At 41.6% G+C, this 22,775-nt stretch overlaps 1 protein-coding gene and 1 long non-coding RNA gene across 4 annotated transcripts in view; both read left to right on the top strand.

Annotated features, from left to right (window-relative positions):
* Positions 1-10,673, top strand: part of LOC110535736 (PHD finger protein 19) — a 35,057-nt gene extending 24,384 nt beyond the window's left edge. For all 3 annotated transcript variants that reach the window (XM_036935524.1, XM_021620952.2, XM_021620951.2), the window contains exon 15: positions 6,668-10,673. In XM_036935524.1, the coding sequence (XP_036791419.1) occupies positions 6,668-7,010 (343 nt within the window). In that variant the 3' untranslated portion in view covers positions 7,011-10,673. The remainder of the gene's footprint in view (positions 1-6,667) is intronic.
* A 2,936-nt stretch (positions 10,674-13,609) lies between these two features.
* LOC118937447 lies at positions 13,610-18,339 on the top strand. The gene is made up of 3 exons (XR_005034796.1): positions 13,610-14,062; positions 14,255-14,363; positions 17,954-18,339. It is a non-coding gene; the product is annotated as an uncharacterized LOC118937447 (long non-coding RNA).
* Positions 18,340-22,775: the final 4,436 nt, after the last annotated feature.

A 22,775-nucleotide genomic window follows, 5' to 3' on the forward strand; every position in this document is an offset into this window, starting at 1 on the left:
ATTGTGTTGGCATTAGGAGGAGGTCCTGTCTTCTTTATTTTGCTCCACTGTGTGGAATGTGTTGCAAACCGATCGATAAGACCCCCGACTGGAACCGCTGCAGCCCGGGCTGTCAGATGAGATTTTGTCTCCCACGCTTTCTAAGCTCTTGGACATTGTCCTATGTGAGGAGTTGAGGAGAGCCAAAACATGTTTGACAGCACACAAAAATAAGTATGATGTGAGGTCCTGGATTATTTAATGTGGTTGGCTCCTCTACATCTTCTAATATTTGCTTGAATATTTGCTTAAACTTGGTTGGAACCTAGCAATGGAAGTGACTATACATTCACTATATCCACATTCACAACCCCCCGATGACAGAATTATTTGAACACTGTGAAACACCACCCCTCCCCATATCTGCGAACAACCCTGGGCTCCCTAACTGACTGGCTTAATTTGGCGACACTCTCGGTGCTGGCTCCTCGCACGAGGGAGGGGCTCTGAAGTCTGACATACAGAGTGTATTGACACTCTCTGATAGGTTTAAAAAAATATATATTAATAATCATTTGTCTTTGCCTTTACTGTGTTTTGTTTCATGACTGAAAATCATACTGTTTGGCATCCCGGTGGAGCTGCTGACATCTCCTGTGGCTCTATTTCCAGCTGGCACTAAGGAGGCACATGTTAGTTTGCAATTTCGTCATGTATAAACTGGCATTTTACGGCCCTAATGCAAGGTTTGGTAATTTACCTGTCTATTTTCATCTCGCTTGCCCTGAGGTGGGAGGGGTGGCAATATTTAATTTCATGCAGAGCTAATGGGAAGTTCAGACCCACAAAAAGCAGGTCTTAATGGTAACGCAGTTTATAATGGCATGGAGTTTGAGAGTGGAAACACAGCCATGCATGACACACAGTGCCTATGGAAGGAGAAATGTGTCTTTTATGCCAATTCATCTGGTTTAGAAACATAATTTAGTTTAATTTGATTCGAAACCAAGCATAGCCTACCCTCCCCTTAATCAAGGCTGGTTTAGCAGCATCAGAAAGGTGCGCATGTGTATTCTGGCTTATAGCCAAAAGAAGCAATGCGTTTTGCCTTTTTTATCCTGGTCTTGCAAAGTAGCATTTCCATAAAAGTAGCCATCCCCATTTCCAAAGAGCGCCTCATGTTATTACGAAAGACTCCCTTATCCAAACTTATTGAAGGATTCAGTCCTATAATGCAGTATCAACGGTAGGCCAAGGCTGTATTTTGCTTATTGACAACATGCCTCACATACAATACAATTTACAGAGCCTAGTATTTTGTTATTTTTGGAGAACTGCGATACGTAAAGATATGTAGGCTAGGCTCGTTGAAGCCAATTACAACTCCAAACATACTGTTGCTATTACTCATTACCGTAGCCTATGCTATTTAATAAACTGTAGTATCAATCCACAATGGACCTGGACGAGAATTGAAGTTGATGACAATAACCTACAGAACTTGAGACAAACGCAGGCAGTATTAAGCCTATGGACCGCGTTGATTGGCCAGTGAGGGGCCAAGCCCTCGTCACAACTACTGTTTATTCATCAACATCCAGCCCTTTCGGGCCACCGCCAGCTATTGCATTCATAATTACGGCTGTGAAAATAGCTAACATATTTCTGAAACACCCCCAGGACCTACAGTTGAAGTCAGAAGTTTACATATACTTAGGTTGGAGCCATTAAAACTTGTTTTTCAAACACTCCACAAATTTCTTGTTAACAAACTATAGTTTTGTCAAGTCGGTTAGGACATCTACTTTGTGCATGACACAATTCATTTTTCCAACAATTGTTTACAGACAGATTATTTCACTTATAATTCATTGTTTCACAATCCCAGAAGTTTACATATACTAAGTTGACTGTGCCTTTAAACAGCTTGGAAAATTCCAGAAAATTATGGCATGGCTTTAGAAGCTTCTGATAGGCTAATTAACTAATAGGCTAATCATTTGAGTAAATTGTAGGTGTACCTGTGGATGTATTTCAAGGCCTACCCTCAAACTCAGTGTTTTTTGCTTGACATCATGGGAAAATCAGCCAAGTCCTCAGAAAATAAATTGTAGACCTCCACAAGTCTGATTCATCCTTGGGAGCAATTTCCAAACGCCTGAAGATGCCACAAACAATAGTACGCAAGTATAAACACCATGGGACCACGCAGCCATCATACTGCTCAGGAAGGAGATGCTTTCTGTCTCCTAGAGGTGAACGTACTTTGGTGGGAAAAGTGCAAATCAATCCCAGAACAACAGCAAAGGACTTTGTGAAGATGCTGGAGGAAACAGGTGCAAAAGTATCTATATCCACAGTAAAACGAGTCATATATCGACATAACCTGAAAAGCCGCTCAGCAAGGAAGAAGCCACTGCTCCAAACCCGCCATTTAAAAAAAGCCAGACTACGGTTTGCAACTCCACATGGGGACAAAGATCGTACTTTTTGGAGAAATGTCCTCTGGTCTGATGAAACAAAAATAGAACTGTTTGGCCATAATGACCATTGTTATGTTTGGAGGAAAAAGGGGGAGGCTTGCAAGCTGAAGAACACCATCCCAACCGTGAAGCACTGGGGTGGCAGCATCATGTTGTGGGGGTGCTTTGCTGCAGGAGGGTGGTGCACTTCACATCATGAGGCAGGAAAATGATGTAGATATATTGAAGCGACATCTCAAGACATAAGTCAGGAAGTTAAAGCTTGGTCGCAAATGGGTCTTCCAAATAGACAATGACCCCAAGCATACTTCTAAATTTGTGGCTAAATGACAACATAGTCAAGGTATTGGAGTGGCCATCACAAAGCCCTGACCTCAATCCCATAGAAAACGTGTGGGCAGAACTGAAAAAGCGTGTGCGAGCAAGGTGGCCTACAAACCTGACTCAATTACACCAGCTCTGTCAGGAGGAATGGGCCAAAATTCACCCAACTTAGTGTGGGAAGCTTGTGGAAGGCTAACCCGAAACGTTTGACCCAAGTTCAACAATTTGAAGGCAATGCTACCAAATACTAATTGAGTGTATGTTAACTTCTGACCCACTGGGAATGTGATGAAATAAATCCATCTCTCTACTATTATTCTGACATTTCACATTCTTAAAATAAAGTGGTAATCATAACTGACCTAAAACTAGGAATTTTTACTAAGATTAAATGTCAGGAATTGTGAAATACTGAGTTTAAATGTATTTAGCTAAGGTGTATGTAAACTTCAGACTTCAACTGTATAACGCTATTTCCAGTGCTTGGATGTATCATTGCTTTAGGTTTGTTCAAATAGAGCCCTGAGAGAGAGAACTGATTGTGATGATGATGTTTACACTTATGTTACTCTGCCCTGTCTGTTTCCCCTCTGGTACTCAGCCTACACATACATACATACACACAGTCCTGGGAGATGAGTAGTGTTCAGGTGTGTGCGTGCACTGTTAATCTACTGACTGGTTTATGCTGTAGAGTTGCCCCCAGTGACACCAATTTGATTATTTGAATGTTCATGTTCAAGATATCAACCCAGAATTTAGAATGTGAGGCTCTGAGGCTAATAAAAATAAAAAAAAGTGAGTGAATTTTTACCCCTTTTTCTCCCCAATTTCGTGGTATCTAATTGTTAGTAGCTACTATCTTGTCTCATCGCTACAACTCCCGTACGGGCTCGGGAGAGACGACGGTTGAAAGTCATGCGTCCTCCGATACACAACCCAACCAAGCCGCACTGCTTCTTAACACAGCGCGCATCCAACCCGGAAGCCAGCCGCACCAATGTGTTGGAGGAAACGCCTTGCACCTGGCAACCTTGGTTAGCGCGCACTGCGCCTGGCCCGCCACAGGAGTCTCTGGTGCGTGATGAGACAAGGATATCCCTACCGGCCAAGCCCTCCCTAACCCGGACAACGCTAGGCCAATTGTGCGTCGCCCCACGGACCTCTCGGTCGCGGCCGGTTACGACAGAACCTGGGCGCGAACCCAGAGTCTCTGGTGGCACAGCTGGCGCTGCAGTACAGCGCCCTTAACCACTGCGCCACTCGGGAGGCCCGAGGCTTATAATTGAGGCTAAATATGACATTGTATTGATGTTCCTTGTTTGATATGTTCAGAGTGTAAAGAATTGGGGAAACTACCAGATACGGGGTGCCACACAGGACATTTTCAAAGGGATTTATTGCTTTTTAAAGGCAGTTGCTCTTTAAGTGTGGCATTGAGGAGGGAGTGTAAAAGCAGCACAGTTATTGGGCATGACAATGAGACAGAGAAAAATCATGTAGCTGACCACAGCTACCCCTGGAGGCTGATCCAAGTCATGTTAATAATCGCAGTCTTCTTTTGGATTGGGTTGGTGGATTGCATCCAACTTAAAGGTGCATACACCACCACCTATTGTACTAAAGTGTGAGGCCAGTCACGGCCTACCTACATTACATTCTCTTCATTATTCCTGTTCCTAAAAGGAAAATCTTGTACCACCAACTAGCCCTAGACCTATATACCACTATTTAATAAACATTTAAATCACCACCCCATTAACTCTTCTGCAGTAAAATCTTGCACACCCAGGTACTTCTCTGCAGCTGCCAGTTTCCCACGACCCCATTCTCACTACTTTGACCCTATCTGCTCCTGCACCATGCCAAGGGCCTGGGATGACTGGACGTCGCTCTTCAACACATCCTGTAACTCTTTTGAAGTAAAATCTCATATACCCAAATATTTCTCTGCAGCTGCCACCACAACATTTATTCTCTGTGATTTACGTTCCATTTCTGCAGTACATTTGATAACCATTGCTAAGAAGCCAACCTTACTGAAGCAAAACTCACTTGTTGGCCTATCCCCCTGTGCTGGCACAAATCTACTAGGGCTGGGCGGTATACCATATTTGACTATATACCAGTATTAATGCACGGACCGGTTTAGGTTTTTACTTTACCTTCTATAACAGTATTTGAATGTTTGGTTTGTTAAATGTGATACGCTGTGTGTAACATCCATTTTTATAGTTTACTATGCTACTTGAGTCATCTCTCTCTCACGCAGCTTTCCACACAGACCTAGTTCCACCCCCGTCACTAAAGGAGCTCATTTGTTGTTGCTATTGATAATGTGTGGGCAGAACTGAAAAGGCGTGTGCGAGCAAGGAGGCCTACAAACCTGACTTAGTTACACCAGCTTTGTCAGGAGGAATGGGACAAAATTCACCCAACTTATTGTGGGAAGCTTGTGGAAGGCTATCTGAAACGCTTGACCTAAGTTAAACAATTTAAAGGCAATGCTACCAAATTCTAATTTAGTGTATATAAACTTCTTCCCTACTGGGAATGTGATGAAAAAAATAAAAGCTGAAATAAATCATTTTCTACTATTATTCTGACATTTAACATATTAAAATAAAGTGGTGAACCTAACTGACCTAAAACGGAATTATTACTAGGATTAAATGTCAGGAATTGTGAAAAACTAAGTTTAAATGTATTTGGCTAAGGTGTATGTAAACTTCTGACTTCAACTGTATGTGTTGCCACCAGAGGGTCACACACTACTCATAAAGCAAATGTAGAACTTTTATTAATCAAAAATGTGAAAAATACAATGATATGATATTTTGGCCATATCGCTCAGCCCTACTGGGATCCTCACCCTTGACCTATCCTCCTCCACTTTCATCACTGTCTCAGCATACGAAACTCTCTGCACTACTCTGACTCTGGCCACTTGCCTCTCCTGCACCGGACACTTCCGATCCCCAGAATCATGAACACCCCTACATTTGACACACACAACTTTATCCACCGAAACTACACAATCGTCTATCCCTTTCCCTCCTGCACACTTCCCACATCTTGGAATCTCCCTCCTACAAACTGCTTTCACGATGCTTCCTACCGGGTCTGCATCACACCAAACAGCGGGTGTCACAAAAACCAGGAATTTCTACTTCAATTGCTCCACCTCCACACTTAATAATACCCCAAAAATGACCCTTTTCAATGTTGCCCTGTTCCTAACAGCAAGGCAAGAAACATATCTTGACCCATGTTGTGTAACGCAATCGCAGTAGGTGTCCAATGTCCAGTTGTACAAAAGTGTTTGTTGACTCCACAAAGGTATGACTGGTGGCACAGCAAAGCACAAAAAGCAGTAAATTCAGGAAACAGTCGTTACTTTTGTTTCAATAGGTTGCTGATATCAGGGTCATTACGTTCATTAGGCATCAAATGGAATAAAACAGACTGAAAGAGGGAGGGACTAACTGGACTTGTCCAATAAGACAAGGTTTCCCAAACTCGGTCCTGGGCAGGGTTAAGGGTTAAGTTTAGTGCCAGGTAAGGGTTAGTAGCTAGCTAGTTGAAATGTTACTGATAGTCTGTAGAGCAGGGTTTCCCAACTCTCCTCAGGCCCGCACCGATGTTTCAGAGTTTTCGTTTTAACCCTAAACTGGCACTCCTGATTTCAATTAGTCAACTAATCATCAATTGAATCAGGTGTGCCAGTGTAGGGTTAAAACAAAATGTGAAACTGGGGGGACCGAGGAGAGGGTTGGGGAAACCCTGCTGTAGAGCATCTACAGATGGATTATCAAAATAAAGTGTTACCAAATGTTTTTTGCTGCATGCCCTAATGAACCCGTTATTCTAACTTGTTGCAGGAAGAATGTTGGCAGTCGTAAGAGGAAGCTGCCCACCTCTAACTATACGGTGCTGGCCACTAAGAAGGAGGTGGTGGAGAGCGAGCTGAGCTCCATGGAGCTGAGCCTACCAGGAGAGGAGGCTGCCTCCGCGATGCTGGACAACGCGATCGACAGCCACACCTTTGACAGCATCAGCGAGGACGACTCCTCCCTCTCCCACCTCAAGTCGTCCATCACCAACTACTTTGGGGCGGCGGGGCGGCTCACCTGCGGAGAGAAGTACCAGGTGCTGGCCCGCCGGGTCACTCCAGAGGGGAAGGTGCAGTATCTGGTTGAATGGGAGGGCACCACTCCCTACTGACCTAGCCGGCCAGACTGGCTGGCTGCTGCAGTCAGGAGGTGTCGCAGAGGAAGGGGGAGTAATAGGCAAGATCGGCCTAGCAAGGCCTACCTGGTTGTACTCGTTTATTTTTTTTCATTTTACTTTCTCTTGCTCTACAGTGCTATCTTTATTTCAGTATATAATATTATTTTGGGTATATTGAACCAATTTGGTAGCGTCCTCTTGAGCATCTTGAATAGTAACAAAGCCTGAAAAACTGTGTTCCGGATGCTAGTTTGAGTAGGTTTGTGATGGTAAAGATAACGAAAGAGTTGGCTCAGAGTTCCAAGAGAGAACAATACCACTGATTCTAAAGGATGGGAGCAAAACTGTTGGAAGAGCACTACTAAAACACGGGCTCTGTGTCCCTAAATTCAACAATATTCTGCTTTATTAATAGTTTTTCCACAGTATTTTTAAAAACGTTCTGTTTAGAATTATTTCACAATAACAGCAATATGCCATATCTATGCCACATTTACAGTGCCTTCAGAAAGTATTCATGCCCCTTGACTTATTCCACATTTTGTTCTGTTACAGCCTGAATTCAAAATTGATTAAATGTATTGTTTCCACCCATCTATACACAATACCCCATCTACACACACTACCCCATTTTGCAAATGTAGGGAAAATGAAATACACATATCTAATTCACTTAAGTATTCACAGCCCTGAGTCTATACTTTGTAGAAGCACCTTTGGCAGCGATTACAGCTGTGAGTCTTTCTGGTTAGGTCTAAGTGCTTTCCACACCAGAATTGCAACATTTGCCCATTTTATTATTTTCCGAATTCAAGCTCTGTAAAATTGGTTGTTGGATCATTGCTAGACAACCATTTTCAGGTCTTGCCATAGATTTAAATCAAAACTATATCTAGGCCGCTCAGGAACATTTGCTGTCTTGGTAAGCAACTCCAGTGGGCCTCCCGAGAGGTGCAGTGGTCTAAGGCACTGCATCGCAGCGATTCTGGGTTCAAGTCTAGGCTCTGTCGCAGCCAGCCCTGTCCGGGAGACCCATGGGGCGACGCGCAATTGGCCCAGCGTCGTCCGGGTTAGGGGAGGGTTTGTGCAGGGATGTCCTTGTCACATCGCGCACTAGCGACTCCTATGGCGGGCTGGGCGCAGTGCAAAAAAAAAAAGCTACTCCAGTGTATATTTGGCCTTGTGTTTTAGGTTATTGTCCTGCTGAAAGGTAGATTTGTCTCATGGTGTCTGGTGGAAAACAGATTGAATCAGGTTTTCCTCTAGGATTTTGCCGATGTTTTAGCCACATTCCGTTTCTTAGCCCCCCAGTCCTTAACAAAAAAAATTGATTGGAGAAGATTTGGAAAGGCATACAAGTGTCTATATAGGGTCCCACAGTTGACAGTGCATGTCAGAGAAAAAACCAAGCCATCAGGTCGAAATGAATTGTCCATAGAGCTCATAGACAGGATTGTGTCAAGGCACAGATTTCGGGAAGGGTACACAAAACACTTCTGCAGCATTGAAGGTCTCTAAGAAAACAGTGGCCTCCATCATTCTTAAATGGAACAAGTTTGGAACCACCAAGACTCATCCTAGAGCTGCCCAATCAGGGGAGAAGGACCTTGGTCAGGAAGGTGACCAAGGACCCGGTTGTCACTCCGACAGAGCTCCAGAGCTCCTCTGTCGAGATAGGAGAACCTTCCAGAAGGACAACAATCTCTGCAGCACTCCACCAATCAGGCCTTTATGGCAGAGTGGTCAGACGGAAGCCACTCCTCAGTAAAAGGCAAATGACAGCCCGCTTGGAGTTTTCCAAAAGGCACCTAAAGATTCTCAGACCATGAGAAACAAGATTTTCTGGTCTGATGAAACCAACATCGAACTCTTTGGCCTAAATGCCAAGCATCACGTCTGGAGGAAACCTGGCACCAGCCCTACGTTGAAGCATTGTGGTGTCAGCATAATGCTGTGGGGATGCTTTGGGACAAGTCTCTGAATGTCCTTGAGTGGCCCAGACAGAGCCCGGACTTGAACCTGATTAAACATCTCTGGAGAGACCTGAAAATAGCTGTGCAGCAAAGCTCACCATCCAACCTGACCGAGCTTGAGAGGATCTGCAGATAAGAATGGGAGAAACTCTCCAAATAGAGGTGTGCCAAGTTTGTAGCGTCATACCCAAGAAGACTTGAGGCTGTAATTGCTGCCAAACTTGCTTCAACAAAGTAATGAGTAAAAGGTCTAAATTCTATGATATTCTTGTTTTTAATTTTTTATAAATATGCAAAAGAAAAATATGTTTTAATTTGTTTTTGCTTTGTTGTTATGGGCTATTGTGTGTAGATTGTGGAAAATGTAATCCATTTTAGAATAAGGCTGTAATGTAAAAAAAATGTGGAAAGTATCAAGGGGTCTGAATGCACTGTATAATTTCATATTTTTTGGAGTGGTGGCAACGATTTAGCAGCGGCAGCTCGCCTCTGCTAAATGAATATAGGGGGAAACACTGGCAAACACTGCAAGCACCTCTTATATAGTGTATAGTCCTGGTTTTCCTTTGGCTCTGTTTATGCTGACATAGGTAGTTTGGCTAAGTAGATGCAAAACTTGTATTTTCACGGAAATGCAATGCAGATGATGGAGAGCTTAACATAGTACTTTTAGACACTGTAAGATCTTTTTTGACATTTGAAATCTAGAAAGTTACAATGAGAATATTATGGACTTCAAGGGGTAGTCTTGGTTTATTTTCTTACAATATCCAAAGATTTCTTTACATATTCCTCCCATCCATAGTTATTTCTGTGTTGCCTCAAGACATATATATATATATATATATATATATATATATATATATATATGCTGTTGATTTTTTTTCACTAACAGTGAAACCTGGGTCGTGTTCCTTAGGGCGCTCAGTGGAAAAAACAAATATTTGTGTTAAGGGCTTCATATGACAAGTCCATGTCGTCCCTCCCTGTTTCATTTTGTTTCCTTCTTTTTCTGCCTAATGAACATGATGCAGAAAATAAATATTTGATTTCAATAAGTCAGTACATTATAAAAGATAAATGATGCTTTCCTATTAACATAACGTGCATAACCCCCTTTGCTTCATTGCACTATTGACATCTTAAACTATGCAAGTATTGTTTTTCAATTCCTTTTTACTAAATAACCAAATATTATTTACAAATAGTTTTAATTGATGAATATGGAAATGTGTGATCAGAAGTCACATGCTATATGTGTTTTATATTATTAATAAGAAAAGTTTGAAGCTAATTGTAATATTTTTCCCGAATGGCATTTTGCAACCATTTATGCTCTTATGTCTTTAAATTACAGTATGACTGTATTCACTCTAAAACAAACTGTTTACATGAGTAGATTCATATCTATCCTATGGAGTCTCCATTTAATATAATTTTTTGGATGACTCTTAAAGTGACATGTCAATGGTAAACTTTGTTCATTGTTTTACATTAATAGGCCTTTTTTTTTACCATGTAACATGCCCATAGCTGTGTAGATAGAGAACATACTGTATACATTTCTCCTATTTGCTATGCTTGTTAGAAATGATGTCTCTCAGCGAGTATTGTGCATCCTTTATTTGTAATTTGTCAAATCTTTATTTGGTATTTTGAATTGTAATTAAAAGCATTTTGAGATGTGTGTATTTGCTCCTTGGAAAGATGCCATATCAGTTAACTCCATGGTAACGGCAAAGTGCCCAAGAAACCCGATTCACACAGGAATAGAAATGTTAAATGGTGCATGATCTAAAAACCATACCCACATATGTTCACAAAAGGCTTTAGCATTACTAAAAGCCAAGCCTGGTGGTTTTCCAGAGCAGCATGTGTGAAGTGTTACAGGAGAAGACTCCATGTCTTTTCCTTTAATAATTGTTCAACCTCTTATCTTTGCTCTCTAAACGTTGAACATCACTGGCACTAGAGGGCAGCAAAATAGCACGATACAGACTGATCAGATCTGTTGTGATTGAAAGTCATAATGATGATGTTTGACGACATCTTCAGCAATGCTAAGTACACCTATGTCCCATAAGTTTCCAAAGTCATTTATAAAAATAAATAAAAAATGTGCAACCGACCGAGACTTTATCCCACCCAAGTCTATGCCAGAGAGTTAATTCTTCAATATAATTAAGGCGTTTTACGCTCCAGTCAGTTTGTCAAAACACTGCCCTATAGTCGTTCGTGGCGAAGAAGTTGTGGAAGTCGTGCATAATTATGGTCCTGAAAAGTGAAAAAAATGCTTAACGTAAAAGTACATCAAACAATAATAGCCGAGGGAGACGCCACTGTATTTTTTGTTATCCCCGAGAAAAGTGCGCTCTACGAAATAATGAGAATTTGGTGATCCCATCTTTCACGATGTCAATTCCAAGGCTGGATGAGTGTTTGCGGTAAGTAACGTTAGCCGTTAATAAACACAGCAAATGTTTTAAATTAAACCTCCCAACTCAAGCACCGATGAAAAGGGGATGCATCTCAAATCAATGGGCTGCTGTGTATTTGCTAAAAGCTTGTAGCTACGTTAGAACTGTTGACGTTCATGTTAAAATGTCATTCGATTCATGCGAAAGGCCAGTCAGCTAACATTACCTATCAAAATAACTAAGTTACGCATGAGTCAAGACGGGTGAGAACACTCAGCACCTAGAGAGACATTGTATTAGATATTAAGCTGCAGGATAAAAGCTTGTCCTGTAAAAACAGTAGTTGACCGAATATAGACGAGTGATGCAACCATTGCATTTTTTTTTTTTAAATCAACTGTGGGAGCACTAAACTCAACTCGTCATCGACAACACTCAAACGTATGTCTTCAATCTGATATGGGTACACACTAACTGACAATACTGGTGTAACCTATCATACGGTTAACGTCAAATTAGTCAAAAAATCCATCTTCAAGCAGTAGACAACTTCAATTTGTAGACAGGATGTCACAAGCAAGGGACATTTGACCCCGGGTAGTAACCTTATTCTCCAGCAAAATGGGGATTACTGAAAATACAGCATTGCCCTGTAATGACATGGTCTATGCTGCCTGCCTACAGTGCCTAGCATAGGCAATATCCCCTACCCTTAACTTCATTTTAGTATGAAAACAGTCAAGCTCAGTAGCTAAATTACTGTGCTTGATGGACTTGTCACCTAACCATTCTGTACCACAGCATTGATGAGCCCAGAAGAATGAGCCCAATGCCCTACTGCGAAAGGAAGGATTATTGAAGGATCCCCTTGAGTCTTGATTAGAGGTCGACCAATTAATTAGGGCCGATTTCAAGTTTCATAACAATTGGGTAATTGGCATTTTTGGACACCGATTATGGCAGGTTACATTGCCCTCCATGAGGAGACTGCGTGGCAGGCTGACTACCTGTTATGCAAGTGCAGCAAGGAGCCAAGGTAAGCTGCTAGCTAGCATTACATTTATCTTATAGAAAACAATCAATCTTAACATAATCACTAGTTAACTACACATGGTTGATGATATTACTAGTTTATCTAGCTTGTGCTGCGTTGCATATAATCAATGCAGTGCCTGTTAATGAATCATTAAATCACAGTCTACTTTGCCAAACGGGTGATTTAACAAGCGCATTTGCGAAAAAAGCACTCGTGTACCAATGTGTACCTAACCATAAACATCAATGCCTTTCTTAAAGTCAATACACAAGTATATATTTAGAAACCTGTATATTTAGTTAATATTGCCTGCTTACATGAATTTATTTTAACTAGGGAAATTGTGTCACTTCTCTTGCGTTCTGTGCAACAGAGTCAGGGTATATGCAGCAGTTTGGGCCGCCTGGCTCGTTGCGAACTGTGTGAAGACCATTTCTTCCTAACAAAGACTGTAATTAATTTGCCAGAATTGTACATAATTATAACATTGAAGGTTGTGCAATGTAACCGCAATATTTAGACTTAGGGATGCCACCCGTTAGATAAAATACGGAACGGTTCCGTATTTCACTGGAAACATTTTTTTTCTTCGAAATGATTGTTTCCGGATTTGACCATATTAATGACCTAAGGCTCGTATTTCTGTGTGTTATTATATTATAATTAAGTCTATGATTTGATAGAGCAGTCTGACTGAGCGGTGGTAGACAGCAGCAGGCTCGTAAGCATTCATTCAAACAGCACTTGTGCATTTGCCAGCAGCTCTTCGCTGTGCTTCAAGCATTGAGCTGTTTATGACTTCAGGCCTATCAACGCTTGAGATTAGGCTGGCAATACTAAAGTACCTATTAGAACATCCAATAGTCAAAGGTATATGAAATACAAATGGAAAAGAGAGCAATATTCCTATAATAACTACAACCTAAAACTTCTTAACAGGGAATATTGAAGACTCATGTTAAAATGACCCACCAGCTTTCATATCTTCTGAGCAAGGAAGTTAAATGTTATCTTTTTTACATGGCACATATTGCACTTTTAATTTCTTCTCCAACACCTGTTTTCTTGCATTATTTAAACCAAATTGAACATGTTTCATTATTTATTTGAGACTAAATTGATTTTATTGATGTATTATATTAAGTTAAAATAAGTGTTCAGTATTGTTGTAATTGTCATTATTACACACATATATCTATTTTTATATATAATTAATTTATGTAAATCGTCAGTTTAATCGCTATCTGCTTTTTTGGTCCTCTTTTTTGAAAAATCATAATCGGTCGACCTCTTGTCTTGATGCTGTCTGTGTCATATGGGTAAGTAAATTAATTTATTGTTTGCCCCTTTATCAGAGCTCGCATGGATCACATCTCCACTGTACCATCCGGGATGCTGACATTTAAGTTTTATGTGCACACATTTTTCATCCATTCCAATAAAGGGACTTGCTTATATGTACAGATAGTAATAATATCTTAGTTTGTACACGTTTTGCAGATATTAAGAGCTCATCAACTAACTGGATATCCTGCAGCCAGCCTTTCACTGAGCCTGCCATATTGAAGTCCAAGTTCGGCACAGAGACCGACTATCAGCTACTTCTATTGGACAAATTAGGTATTTAACCCCTGTCCAAATAATGAATAATATATGGTGTGAGTATTGAAGAGATGGAAAATCATTTAGGCCTATATTTGTACCTTTTTAAGGAGAGTGGAATTCCACCCTCCTGGAGTGAATTATCCCATTGTTCAGTAGCAACTGTAGCCTAAGTTTCCCTCATTCCCTGCTGTCCTGGTTGCTCCTCAGATCCACCCGCTGCTGTTGCAGGAGCGCCGTGCAGTTTGGCTACTACGTCACACCCCCACTGTGCCCACAGACAGCCACACCCCCGGAGACTACACAGCCACAGATGACAGTGAGTACAACCCCACCAACTCCTCCCCTACCAGACTGGTAAACATCACTCAACTATACTATGGGATGAAACAGTTCCCTGACAAACAACAAAGTATAGTGGTAGTAAAATATAAAGTGGCTTGCGAAAATATTCACCCCCCCCTTGGAATTTTTCCTATTTTGTTGCCTTATAACCTGGAATTAAAATATATTTTTTGGGGGGGTTTGTATCATTTGATTTACACAACATGCCTACCACTTTGAAGATTCAAAATATGTTTTATTGTGAATCAAACAAGAAGTAAGACAAAAAAAACAGAACTTGAGTCGATACTTTGTAGAGCCAACTTTTACAGCAATTACTGCTGCAAGTCTCTTGGGGTATGTCTCTATAAGCTTGGCATATCTAGCTACTGGGATTTTTGCCCATTCTTCAAGGCAATACTGCTCCATTTCCTTCAAGTTGGATGAGTTCTGCTGGAGTACAGCAATCTTTAAGTCACACCACAGATTCTCAAGTGGATTGAGGTCTGGGCATTGACTAGGCCATTCCAAGACATTTAAATGTTTCCACTTAAACCACTTGAGTGTTGCTTTAGCACTATGCTGAGGGTCATTGTCATGCTGGAAGGTAAATCTCTGGAAGACTGAAACAGGTTTCCCTCAAGAATTTGCCTGTATTTAGCACCATCCATCATTCCTTCAATTCGGACCAGTTTCCTAGTCCCTGCTGATGGGGAAAAACATCCCCACCATGCTGCCACCACCATGTATCACTGTGGGGATGGTGTTCTCGGCGTGATGAGAGGTGTTGGGTTTGCGCCAGACATAGTGTTTTCCTTGATGGCCAAAAAGCTCAATTTTAGTCTCATCTGACCAGAGTACCTTCTTCCATATGTTTGGGAAGTCTCGCACATGCCTTTTGGCGAACACCAAATGTGTTTGCTTATTTTCTTCTTTAAGCAATGGCTTTTTTTCTGGCCACTCTTCCGTAAAGCCCAGCTCTGTGGAGTGTACGGCTTAAAGTGGTCCTATGGACAGATACTCCAATCTCCTCTGTGGAGCTTTGCAGCTCCTTCAGGATTATCTTTGCCTCTCTGATTAATGCCCTCCTTGCCTGGTTCTGTGAGTTTTGGTGTGCGGCCCTCTCTTGGTAGGTTTGTTGTGGTGCCATATTCTTTCAATTTCTTAATAATGGATTTAATGGTGCTCCGTGGGATGTTCAAAGTTTCTGATATTTTTATATAACCCAACCCTGATCTGTACTTCTGAAAAACTTTGTCCCTGACCTATTTGGAGAGCGCATTGGTCTTCATGGTGTCACTTGCTTGGTGGTGCCCCTTGCTTAGTGGTGCTGCAGACTATTGGACCTTTCAGAACAGGTGTATATATACTGAGAGAATGTGACAGATCATGTGACACTTAGATTGCACACAGGTGGACTTTATTTAACTAATTATGTGACTTCTGAAGGTAATTGGTTGCACCAGATCTTATTTAGGGGCTTCATAGCAAAGGGGGTGAATACATATGCACCCACCACTTTTCCGAAACAAGTTCTATTTTTAATTTCACTTCACCAAATTGGACGATTTTGTGTATGTCCATTACATGAAATCCAAATTAAAATCCATTTAAATTACAGGTTGTAATGTAACAAAATATTGTCTATTCACTCCATATTTGACAAAGAAAATACAAAGTATTCATCTGCAGCAATTGGAAGCATAGCAAACTAGGCTACTCGTTGTAAATATTGGAACTATTAATTTAATATCACACCAGAAAACATTTTGTGCAGGCTTTAACTTGCCTTTGAGTCATAGTGCTGATAATGAATTTAGCCAAGATTTAGGTTAATGGAAAATGAAACTTTGATTGGAAAAAGTTGATTGTGGTTATGAAATTAAGGCTGTTTGTCAGAAAGGGGATAATTAAAAAGAAAAAAAAATAAGAAAGAAAGAGATAAAACATCAACAAAAAAGTGTGGAAAAACAGTGGAAAAGAGTGCTCCGGTTGCTGGTTGAAAATGGCAGATGTTTAAAGCCTTTATTACAGATTAAAGATTTAAAAACAGCCACATTTGTGAAATTGTTTATCCATCATGTTGTGGTCGACTGAGGCTTGGTGCTCACGGAATCAGTAGGCTATTAAACAACTGCGCAAGAGGACAGGTATATTAGAGTGTCTAGTTTGAGAAACGGACACCTCACAAGTTCTCAACTGGCAGCTTCATTAAATAGTACCCGCAAAACACCAGTCTCAACGTCTACAGTGAAGAGGCGACTCCGGGATGCTGGCCTTCTAGGCAGAGTTCCTCTGTTCGGTGTCTGTCTTCTTTTGCTCATCGTAATATTTTATTTTTATTGGCCAGTCTGAGATGTGGCGTTCTATTTGCATCTCTGCCTAGAAGGCCAGCATCCTGGAGTCGCCTCTTCACTGTTGACATTGAGACTGATGTAGACAATTAAGGCAAGGACTGTTTTCTCGTCTTCTGCTGCGTCCGCCGCATTGTTCTCAACACCAATGCTGGGTAACTTTGCTATTATGCACCATAGCAACATGGTCTAGGAGAAGGTGCCAATTCAACAGCACACTTACGTGTTTCAGAACCGCGAACAGCGACCACTATCCAACACTGGAGAAAGCACATTTGTTATTAAGTATGATTTTTATTTGTGTTGCACCATTGTTCTTACGTAATAAAACCACATACAATTTCAGTAGCAAATGTCTTAGACTGATGTACTGTGCCACCTCCACAAAGGATTAGTCCACTCAGACATGCACTAATCAGACAGGTGTCTTTTATACCATAATTTAATATGTTATTTTGCTACTGCTTGACTAAAGAAATCTCGGATGACCAACAGCCTATCGACCAAACAATCGACCAGTCGACTAAATGGGGTCAGCCCTAGCCAACATTTATGATCACTATGTTTGATGTACAGTTACACGATGACATGGTGTCATCCCCTGGGACGTTTGTCTTTTGTGAAGAAAATTTGCCACAGCACACACCTGAATGCACTCATGACTCCTTTTTATGCGCACCAAATTGAATAACTTTTTCCCTGAATTGCATTGTGAAAGCTTAACAAGGAAATATCATATTTTATAACTTTTTATAACTAGTCATGTTGGCAATAGAATAAGCTTTCAAATGATGCCCACCTGACCCAAATTGCAATTTATAATGGACCTTTTTAGGATTGCGTAAACAAATGTAGTTTGAAAACGAAAGTTCAATAAGGCTGGTCTGAATGTCGTTTAACTTAATCAACCAGCATAACATAATTCACTCTGTTTCCAATTATATGGAAATTAATACAAAGGTATCGTCAGCATAGCGTCTCTTTCTTCTCCTCTTCCTCTTAATCATGTGCGGAATGTCATTTACCTTTAGCATAATTCTGCACGCTTGCTGGTAGGCCGTCATTGTAAATAAGAATTTTTTCTTAACTGACTTGCCTGGTTAAATAAAAAATTAAAATGTATCTATGGGCTCAATCATTAAAGTATCGCTTCTGTCTCTCCAATGGGTGTAAATCTTGGGATGTATTTATATGTCAACTTACCCATGTTCTCTCACTTGCTGTTTTTCAGCAACAGTTTTCTACAACCATCCATCTCCCCACCACCAGCTATAATAACCCGGAGGCCCGTCATTGTTACTCCTTTCCCCTAGCGGGGTTTCGATGACAGCTTCCCAGGGCTACTTGTCATCACTATCGGGCTCCGAGGAGCATTCCTCGGAGATGAGGCCATACCCCAAACTATTTAATAAAATGCCATATTGCGTTCCGTCTCTGTTGTTCATTCAGTTGAGCCTACACTCGATTGAACAATAATTGTGTGATGGTGGGGATGCCGGGTTGTGTTCCAAACTTAACAACTACAAGTGTGCCTGCTCTAGTTCCTCAAGGGCACAGCTAGGATAGCTAAAAAAAATGCACCTTATAGTTGAAGACTCTTCTTTGAGTCATAAAAGTGCATTGAAATTACTTGAACTGTACTAATGCTGAGCGATTAGTCCTTTTGAGGTTGGATTCGGTTATTAAATCACGGTTTTCGGTTTTGATTATTATTTTTGACATGAAATGCACTATGCGGATTGAATGCTGTAAGAACACGGAAAACAATTAATAAAAGCCCTATGATGGTACTGACTGCTTATAACTTACTAACCATAATTTATTCACATTACTTTAAGAAAATATTTGGTTGTTGTGTATATTACATTTGTTTCATTCCAAGTCATAATCTCTATATAGTTGCTGCATATGCCGTCTGAAAGAGAATTTTCCTGATGCATCAGGAAATTAAAACGAGCCTTGTGATTGGCTAAAAATTAGCAGTTCTTTGTTTCCATTCTGGGGCAGTCGAGTCATTTGGATCAGGGCTTTCTATCGTACAATAATGTTCTCTCACTCGCTCAAATGCTATAGGCCTATGTCCTATTACTACAACATTCAAATGTGCAAAAATGTATCTGAAATTCAGCCATACATATCAACAACCGTCATTTTATATAACTTAATAACAAGATTAGTTGTTGGTCTCCACTAGGCTACGACATATATTTCTAGTGTATCCTAAGATAATGAATGAACTGTCAAAATTGAGTTTAATCGCGGCCTGGGGTGGTTTAGCGGTTAGGGCCACTGCCTTCACCGCGCACATACAGGCCTACCATGTTGGCGTGGGTTCAATTTCTTCTGGCACAAATAATGCAATCTCCAGATTGACTTGATGTATTTCAAATATGGGCAGTCCAGGGTAATTTCTTATTTTTCTTGATAATAAATTACCATTATGGATAACATAAATATTAAACAAATAAAATTACACCAACCTTGGTTTCCATTCATACAAAGTGTCAGTTAAATTGCCACAGTAGATTTGATGTGGTAAACAAGGAAATACTTAATTTCTATCGTACAGAATGCTTGTAAAATAGATAAATTGCCCGTAGTCTTTTCAAAAAGGACTAAATTGTTCCAATGACAATACCAACTGGAGGGCGAACATACAGTGCATTCGGAAAGTATTCAGTCCCCTTGACATTGTTACCTTACATCCTTATTCTAAAATTAGATTTTTTTTTAAATCCCTCATCAAACTACACACAAAACCCCATAATGACAAAACAAAAACAGGTATATTTTTCTGTGCAAATTTATTAAACATAAGTATATGTATATGAATAAGGTATATATATTTTTTAAGTATTCAGACCCTTTGCTATATGTGACTCGAAATTAAGCACAGGTGCATCCTGTTTCCATTGGTCAACATTAAGATGTTTCTACAATTTGATTGGAGTCCACCTGTGGTATATTAAATTGATTGGACATGATTTGGAAAGGCACACACTTGTCTATATAAGGTCCCACAGTTGACAGTGCATGTCAGAGCAAAAACCAAGCCATGAGGTCGAAGGAATTGTCCATAGAGCTCCGAGACAGGATTGTGTCGAGGCACAGATCTGAGGAAGGGTACCAAAAAATGTCTGCAGCATTGAATGTCCCCAAGAACACAGTGGAAAAAGTTTAGGACCACCAAGACTCTTCCCAGAGCTGAGCAATCGGGGGAGAAGGGTCTTGGTCAGGGAGGTGACCAAGAACCTGATGGTCACTCTGAAAGAGTTCCTCTGTGGAGATGGAAGAAGTTTCCAGAAGGACAACCATCTCTGCAGCACTCCACCAATCAGGCCTTTATGGTAGAGTGGCCAGACGGAAGCCAAGTAAAAAGGCACATGACAGCCTGCCTGGAGTTTGCCAAAAGGCACCTAAAGGACTCTCAGACCATGAGAAACAAGATTCTCTGGTCTGATGAAACCAAGATTGAACTCTTTAGCCTGAATGCCAAGCATCACATCTGGAGGAAACCTGGCACCATCCCTACAGTGAAGCTTTTAGGATGTGTTTCAGTGGCAGGAAGACCAGTCAGGATCGAGGGAAAGATGAACGGAGAAAAGTACAGAGATCCTTGATGAAAATCTGCTCCAGAGCACCCGGGACCTCAGACTGGTGCGAAGGCTCAACTTCCAACAGGACAATGACCCTAAGCACACAGCCAAGACAGCACAGGAGTGGCTTCGGAAACAAGTCTCAGAATGTCCTTGAGTGGCCCAGCCAAAGCCCTGACTTGAACCCGATCAAACATCCCAGGAGAGACCTGAAAATATTTGTGTAGCAACACTCCCCATCCAACCTGACTGAGCTTGAGAGGATCTGCAGAGAGGGATGGGAACAAAATGTGGCCAAAGTCAAGGGGTCTGAATACTTTCCGAATGCACTGTATCTTTAAAGACTTTGGTTGCAAGCATGACTATATGGCAGAGAGGAAGTGAGAGGGTTCACTCTCGCCAGAATAAGCCCAGTGCGTTTCTATGGGCTTAACTGTATGCAGACCTAAACTTGTTGGCTGCCTTCCTGCCTTTGGGACGACGATTGTTAAGGCGGAGACATGAGATAGATCTCTGACTAAGGTAACACCAACATCAATCTGACAATTAATCTTGATTGTTGTACAGTCGTCTCAAATAAAACTGTGAAGGACCTCGGCGTTACTCTGGACCCTGATCTCTCTTTTGACGAACATACCAAGACTGTTTCAATGACTTTTTTTCCATATTTCTGCAAAAATCAGAAACTTTCTGTCCAAAAATGATGCAGAAAAATTAATCCATGCTTTTGTTACTTCTAGGTTAGACAACTGCAATGCTCTACTTTCCAGCTACCCGGATAAAGCACTAAATAAACTTCAGTTAGTGCTAAATACGTCTGCTAGAATCCTGACTAGAACCCCCAAATTTGATCATATTACTCCAGTGCTAGCCTCCCTACACTGGCTTCCTGTCAAGGCAAGGGCTGATTTCAAGGTTTTACTGCTAACCTACAAAACATTAGATGGGCTTGCTCCTACCTATCTCTCTGATTTGGTCCTGCCGTACATACCTACACGTACGCTACGGTCACAAGATGCAGGCCTCCTAATTGTCCCTAGAATTTCTAAGCAAACAGCTGGAGGCAGGGCTTACTCCTATAGAGCTCCATTTTTATGGAATGGTCTGCCTGTGAGAGACGCAAACTCGGTCTCAACCTTTAAGTCTTTACTGAAGACTCATCTCTTCAGTGGGTCATGTGATTGAGTGTAGTCTGGCCCAGGAGTGTGAAGGTGAACGGAAAGGCTCTGGAGCAATGAACTGCCCTTGCGGTCTCTGCCTGGCCGGTTCCCCTCTTTCCACTGGGATTCCCTGCCTCTAACCCTATTACAGGGGCTGAGTCACTGGCTTACTGGTGCTCTTTCATGCCGTCCCTAGGAGGGGTGCGTCACTTGAGTGGGTTGAGTCACTGATGTGATCTTCCTGTCTGAGTTGGCGCCCCCCCCCCTTGGGTTGTGCCGTGGCGGAGATTTTTGTGGGCTATACTCGGCCTTGTCTCAGGACGGTAAGTTGGTGGTTGAAGATATCCCTCTAGTGGCGTGGGGGCTGTGCTTTGGTAAAGTGGGTGGGGTTATATCCTTCCTGTTTGGCCCTGTCCGGGGGTATCATCGGATGGGGCCACAGTGTCTCCTGACCCTTCCTGTCTAAGCCTCCAGTATTTATGCTGCAGTAGTTTGTGTCGGGGGGCAAGGGTCAGTTTGTTATATCTGGAGTACTTCTCCTGTCTTATCCGGTGTCCTGTGTGAATTTAAGTATGCTCTCTCTAATTCTTTCTTTCTTTCTCTCTCGCGGAGGACCTGAGCCCTAGGACCATGCGTCAGGACTACCTGGCATGATGACTCCTTGCTATCCCCAGTCCACCTGGCCGTTCTGCTGCTCCAGTTTCAACTGTTCTGCCTGCGGCTATGGAACCCTGACCTGTTCACCGGACGTGCTACCTGTCCCAGATCTGCTGTTTTCAACTCTCTAGAGACAGCAGGAGTGGTAGAGATACTCTTAATGAGCGGCTATGAAAAGCCAACTGACATTTACTCCTGAGATGCTGACTTGCTGCACCTTCGACAACTACCGTGATTATTATTATTTGACCATGCTGGTCATTTATGAACATTTGAACATCTTGGCCATGTTCTGTTATAATCTCCACCCAGCACAGCCAGAAGAGGACTGGCCACCCCTCATAGCCTGGTTCCTCTCTAGGTTTCGGCCTTTCTAGGGAGTTTTTCCTAGCCACCGTGCTTCTACACCTGCATTGGTTGCTGTTTGGGGTTTTAGGCTGTGTTTCTGTATGGCACTTTGCGATATCAGCTGATATAAGAAGGGCTATAAAATACATTTGATTTGATCATCTTTTAGGGAGCGGTAGAGGTGACCAATAATGGTTAATTTGAGATCAGCTGTGCGTGTGAATTTAGCGCATATTGATGGTTTAGCGAGACCTCAGTTGTCGATAATCTAGTGCCATCGATGGTTGCAATA

This window comes from Oncorhynchus mykiss, chromosome 11, assembly GCF_013265735.2.
Source record: "Oncorhynchus mykiss isolate Arlee chromosome 11, USDA_OmykA_1.1, whole genome shotgun sequence".
Taxonomy (NCBI): Eukaryota; Metazoa; Chordata; class Actinopteri; order Salmoniformes; family Salmonidae; genus Oncorhynchus; species Oncorhynchus mykiss.